The sequence below is a fragment of the Stegastes partitus genome, unplaced genomic scaffold (genome assembly GCF_000690725.1).
Source record: "Stegastes partitus isolate 25-593 unplaced genomic scaffold, Stegastes_partitus-1.0.2 Scaffold57, whole genome shotgun sequence".
In the NCBI taxonomy this organism is placed as follows: Eukaryota; Metazoa; Chordata; class Actinopteri; family Pomacentridae; genus Stegastes; species Stegastes partitus.
The window spans coordinates 9,548-16,180 of record NW_007577788.1 but is presented as its reverse complement, the minus strand read 5'-3'; the positions used below and the strand labels follow the sequence as shown (position 1 = coordinate 16,180).

The 6,633-nt window shown below is 39.0% G+C and overlaps 1 protein-coding gene across 1 annotated transcript; it reads left to right on the top strand.

Annotated features, from left to right (window-relative positions):
• Nucleotides 1-307: 307 nt before the first annotated feature.
• Nucleotides 308-5,446, top strand: LOC103352957 (zinc finger protein 79-like). The gene is made up of 3 exons (XM_008275674.1): nt 308-545; nt 2,306-2,707; nt 3,705-5,446. Exons 1-3 carry the CDS (start codon nt 374-376, stop codon nt 4,952-4,954), a joined length of 1,824 nt encoding a protein of 607 aa, XP_008273896.1. The 5' UTR covers nt 308-373; the 3' UTR covers nt 4,955-5,446.
• Nucleotides 5,447-6,633: the final 1,187 nt, after the last annotated feature.

Sequence of the window (6,633 nt, the reverse complement as noted above, 5' to 3'; positions counted from 1 at the left end):
CAATTAGCTGTGCAGCTGTAAAGCAGTAAAATGGTGATAAGATGATGATGAAACGCTGAACGAACTGGACTTCTGTTGGTCCCAGTACAGGTAGTTGGCAGAACCTGAAAATTGCTATTGTTCAGAATCTGTTCATATATAGTTTTGATAAACGCACAGGTAATATCCCAACTAGAAACTCCGTGATAAGAGAGAGATGGAAAAGGTAGAACAAAACGGAAACTTAAGGTTCACTTGTTGTTTCTGTCGGAACTTCACATTGCGACACCAGGCGGAAGTAAACAATAAAAGTCTTCAACGTCGTCAGCTTTACCGATGTGTACACGGTTGTGTTGTCGTGTCTCAGGAGAACATTTCATCAGATGAAGTAACGATGAGTTCACTTCAGAATCTGAGAGAGTTGATCAACGAGCGACTAACTGCTGCTGCTGAAGAAATATTCACAGAGTTTGAGAAAACCATCGTCCAGTACGAGGAAGAGATCGATCGTCAGCGCAGACTGCTGGATAACATCTGGAAACCACGGACCGAGTTACACACGACAGGTATGTAGAACTGTGATGAACTAACTGATGAATAAGACTCACATAGGATCCTAATCAGAGCTCTGAGTTACTTTATTTTTAACTGCACAGACAGAAATGACGGTGCAGCTGCAGTTATTGTTCAGAGAGAAACAGCATGAATGAATCTCTTTTGTAAAACACAGAAATTTCACATAAAACACACAGTTTGTATAAAACACCGGAGAAAATGAATGAACTAAAAGTTCAGTGTGAAAACAGAAAAATAAGATCTGAGCTGCGAATAGAGGACGGGGCTGCTTTGTGCTTGAATAATGGATGCATTATAAACAACATGCAGTCTGTGAATTCTGCTTAGAATTTGAAATTAGTTCTGAGATTTAAACGTTTTGTCCAGAACAAATCTACTGTTGAATTTGTTGCATCTGCAGCATTACCTATATGGACATTTAACATGAAATTTAAAGAGATTTTTGAGCAACACTGTAGAACCCTGTTGGTAGGTAAAACTAGGACTAAACAATTAATCTATTTTAGGTTGTAATTAGAAGCAATGTAATTAGCAAATCATAAACATTAAACTGTTGTGGCAATAAATGGGCTGAATGGTTAGAATAAGACATCGTTTATTTCTGACAGATATTGTAATTTGATTTGTGAAATTCATATTTTTTTAAATTTCTAGTTTCCTCCCACAAGCCCAAAAACGTGTTGAGGTTAATTGGTGATTGTCCATAGGTGTGAATGTGAGTGTGCTTGGTTGTCTGTTTCTAAGTGTAGCTCTGCGGTGGACCTGTCCAGGGTGTCCCCTGCCTTCACCCTGAGTCAGCTGGGATAGTGAGGATTAAGCGGTGTATAGATAATGGATGGATGGATTCTGATTGTCCTTAAAGTTTTAATCTGTGAAAGCTCAATAAAACTGGATAACAACATTTTTGTCATTATTTGGTGGCCACACCTCCTATATCCTGAATTGCAGCCTTTTTGATTTGTTAATTCTGTTGTTTTTAAACTGTGATTTCAATTTGAAATGTATTATTTGTTAGGCAGTAGTCAGTGGTTTTACAATTTCATGCCATCCTCATTGTACGATAGTCACACTTCATGGAAAATGTTGCAAAGGGAGAGGGATGTCTGGAATGCCCTGCTCATCCAACCGCAACTTGACTTTGGATAAGCAGAAGAAAAGGAATTAAAGCTGCAAGCAGTGATGGATGGGTCCTCGCCAAATGACTGTTGGGGCGGTGTGGAAATGTGCTCTTGCCGGGACTGGGATCAAACCTGTTAAGATTCAGGCAGGTCGGAGCACATACAGGCCAGTTACACAGCACTTCCCGTTTGATGGCGAATTGTTGAAATTCTGGGTACCGCCATTTCCACACCCTTAGACTTCTGTTGAATGTTTTGATTGTTTTTTTGTGGGTCCTGAAGTGCTACAGATGCTTACCAAATTTTGTAGGTCTGGGTGAAATGTACTCCTGGCGGTGCTCTGTTGAAATTTTCTAGGGGGGCCTATGGAGCCATTTTGCCACTCACATGCCCAAGTCCCCTAAAGTATCAAATTGGTCGCTAGTTTGGATGTGTGTGCAAATTTTGGTGAGTTTGTGAGCATGTTTGGGCCCTCGAAAATGCATTTGTTTAGTCAGAAAATAATTTTAAAAATCAGAAGGATTCCAAAGAGTTCCTTGCACTTTCAGTGCTCTGACCCTAATAGATGGAAGGATGCATGATTTCTATCATGTCATAAGTAACCTTTTTCTTGTGTCCCTTCATCCTTCCAGACCTCCCACAGCAACATGTGTCTGCAGAGGAGGTTCTGCCTGAGCACCACTGGGGTACCCAGGAGAGGAACTCCAGACTGGACCAGGAGGACCCAGATTCTCTAGAAATTAAAGAGGAACCAGAGGACCTCTGCACCAATCGAGATCAAGAAAACCAAGAACATCCTCATATTAAAGAGGAGCAAGAGGAACTCTGCACCAGTCTGGACAGACATCAGGATGTACCAAATCAGGAAACACATATCTTAATGCTGGTTCAGTGCAAGTCCAAATGTGAAGAATTCTCTGAAGAAATATTCAGAGTCTTTGAAAAAACACTCAACCAGTACGAGGAAGAGATTTGTCATCAACGCACACTGCTGGATAACATCTGGAAACCCAGAAGAACGTTAGACACAACAGGTATGTAGAATTGTGATGGTCTGATTGAACTAACTGATCTATATTAATCACATAGTACTAATGTGAGCACTACATTCTGTTTGTTTTTCAGAGAAACCGTAATAAATAGCATTAATGTATCTTTTCTGAACTGTAAACATGTGAACAGTAGGCTGATAGTGTGTGCACAGGAAAAACTGACTTAAAACTTGGACGACAGTAGTGTTTGCCTTAGGACGACTGCTTTGCAGTGGCAGAGGTGCCATAGGGACAGCACTTTACCCTGTCAGCTTTTCTTTTTTCATTTTGTTGTTCTGTACACATAAAAGGGTTGGTTTTCAATAACTGTTCTGCAATTATTTTTTGGACTATTTTGATTTTATATAAGTATAGTTGGGGTTTAAGGGTAGTTTAAGGATACATAGACTCGATGTATTTGCCAGCTTGTTACATCTTTTTCTGATTGCTGACGTAGTCAGGAAAGCAACTGTCCATCCAGTCAGGATAGCTGATACCACCATGGGGTCAAAAAAACCTCAGGAGCGCTATCAGTACCTCAAAAGACCCGAGTCTTCTCAGCAGACAGAGTCTGCTCTGTTCTTTTTTGTAAAGTACAATGATGTTATCAGACTAATCCAGTTTGTTTTTCAGGTGAACACCCAAGTACCTACAAGATGTCACCATCTCCATGTTCATTCCCCCAGATGTTATTAGACCTAGGGGCACTTGTTGATAAATGTACATATAGATTTTGTTTAATTTTTTTTTTTTAATTTCGTAAAATGAATTATCAAAGAAATTAAAGCCTTTCTTTTTTATGATTCATGGCATTATAACTGTTTCATAATGCCCAGAAAACATTTTTACTGTTCTAGCTACTTCTGTGACTACAGGACTTTATATTGCTGTGAAAATTGAGCCCCAAGTGTGTGACCAGAGGAAAAAACAACAAGAAACTGTTTGGGAATGAGGAGGTTCCTAAAAGGTAACATTTTCATGTTTCCCGTTGTCCATCCAGACCTCTTACAGCAACATGTCTGTCAGAAAGAGGGGCAGCTTGATAACCAGGAGAGAAACTCCAGTCTGGACCAGGGGAACCCAGAGCCTCCACAGATTAAAGATGAACAGGAAGAACTCTGCACCAGTCTGGATGAAGAGCTACTTGTAGTGAAGCTGGAGAATGACACCTATACGGTGACTTCTACTTATGAAGACAGTCATCACAGTGAACCAGAACCAAACAGTGACCAGCTTCACTTTCACAATTCACCTGTTGCTGAGAGCAGTGATCAGGAAGGGAACAAGCATGTAGACTCAGGATCAAGTAAAAATACAAAGCTGAAGCCAAACAGCAGTCACAGTAACAACCTGGACTATTCTTCCATGATCGCGAATCGATGTGATACTGAGGCAGAGAAAAAGTCTGTAAAATGTGAATTTTGTGAAAAAGCTTTTAAAGATAAGTACCAACTGAAGAAACATCACAGAATCCACACAGGTGAGAAGCCGTATGTCTGTCAAATATGTGGGGAAAGTTTTGGTTATAGTAAATCTCTGAAAGTCCACATGACAATTCACACAGGTGAGAAGCCATATTCTTGTGAAATATGTGGAAAACATTTTAGTCTAAGTTGTAATTTGTCACGCCATATGAGAACTCACACGGGTGAGAAACCATATTCTTGCAAAACTTGTGGTAAAAATTTGAGTCAAAGTGGTAATTTGTTGCACCACATGAGAATTCATACGGGTGAGAAGCCGTATTCTTGTGAAATATGTGGGAAAAATTTCAGTCAGCATAGTCTTTTGTTGGTCCACATGACAACTCACACAGGTGAGAAACCGTATTCTTGTGAAACCTGTGGGAAAAGTTTCAGTCTAAGTTCTAATTTGTCGCGCCACATGAGAACTCACACAGGTGAGAAGCCGTATTCTTGTAAAACTTGTGGGAAAAGTTTCAGTCAAAGTGGTAATTTGTTTCACCACATGAGAATTCACACAGGTGAGAAACCATATTCTTGTGAAATATGTGAGAAAAGTTTTAGTGAAAGTGGTAATTTGACTGCCCACATGAGAACTCACACAGGTGAGAAGCCTTATTCTTGTGAAACATGTGGCAAAACTTTCATTAAACATGGCCATTTGTTGCGCCATATGAGAACTCACACAGGAGAGACACCATTCCACTGCCTCACCTGTGGGCAAAAATTTAAATATGGGTCAACACTGAAAAGTCACATGAGATCTCACACAGGTGAGACACTGTAGTCCTGAAATGTTTGTCAAAACAAAGCTTGATTAAACGCAAAATTAGATCTTTAAGATTTCAGCCTGTGCTGAAACAATGATGCTGGGAGTTTATTGCATGCCACACTGTGAGAGATGGATCTATTAAATTCTGGTTTCCATTTGTGTCAGACTGCACAATTTAAGGTTGTGAAATGGATATGTGGTGACAGCAGCACATTGTATTTGCAAAAGAAATGCAACTGAAATTGTCGTACATACAAGAGAAGACTAAATACTTAATTTGATGTTTGTTATCAATCTCTGCTATACTTGAGAGGAGGTGATGTTGCTACCTTATTTATTGTATTTAACGTGAGCTTAAACATCCGTCTATTTTTCTCTTACTGAAGTATTTTGGAAAATGTCCTATTGGCATTAGTGAAAATTAGCTGCAGTCCTGTTCATCAACTGTTTCATTAAAATCGTATGTATTTCTGTGGTGATTATTTGTAAATAAAAGACATAAAATTAGTTCACTGGGAAGTAACATCTCAATGCAACAGATCTGACTTGACTAACAACTCTGTTCCCCAACAGTTAGATCACTTTACTTGTGAAGCGTCATCTCTGACATATGTTTGTGTTTTTCTGGTATTAAATTAAACAATCAAATATTTATACTGGAGACAAAGTCATTGTATCACATTAGTCTACACTGGGAAATATCACTGTCACTGTTTGAGGTAAAGAGAGTAGTTTTCACCAATATCACAGTTTATTACATTTGTACAGTAACTGGGGAACACAGCGTAAACAGAAGCACATTGTTTTCGATCAAAGACTTTTGGTTACTTTACACTTCAGACATTCTGTTGATTCATTTCTCTTCTCATTAATCATCAGAACAAAGAATCCAGACTTAATCTTAACAAACCATGTAAGTGTAACAGAGTGTGTCTCCCTCTAGTGGATGTAGTGGGGGGATCTGTTGTCTTTGCCTCAAATGTTCTTTGTTTCCTGTCACTGTGGGCTCCAGAGCAGAGTAGTACACAACAGAGTCTGTCCCTGCAGCTGAGGAGAACTGCACATGGAACTCCTTTGCCATGTTTGAAGGACAACCTTTCTGTTTTCTCTGAATAGAAGCTGTGGAGATGAACTGGACTTCTGTTGGTACCAGAGGAGGTAGTTGGTAGAGCCTGAATAGTTGCAGGAGAGAATCAGTGTCTCCTTCCAAAGCCATCAATATATCTTTATATGATGTTAGTCAATCTTAAGATCACTCCCCAGACAGTTTCACCACCATTAACACCTTATTGTTAATGGGCCTTGAGAAAATTGATTTGGAGGTGAAAATCTACAGTTTAAATTAGAGGTTTACATACACTGTATAAAAATACAAACACTTTTTTGTTCCTCACTGTCTGACATTAAATTAGACTAAACTTTTCCTGTTTAAGATAAATTAGGATTACAAAAATTATTTCTATTTATTAAATGCCAGAATTCTCTTCCTGATATTTGGCTGATTTCTTTAGATTTCCAGTGTTGTCACAAAAGGAAGCAGTGTGTTTGAGGTGTGCCTTAAAATACATCCACGGGTGTGCCTCCAATTAATTCAAATGTTGTCAATTAATCAATAAAATGTTTCAAAAACCATGACATCATAATCTGGGCTTTCACAAATAGTTTGAAGACATAGTAATCCTAATGCATGTAAA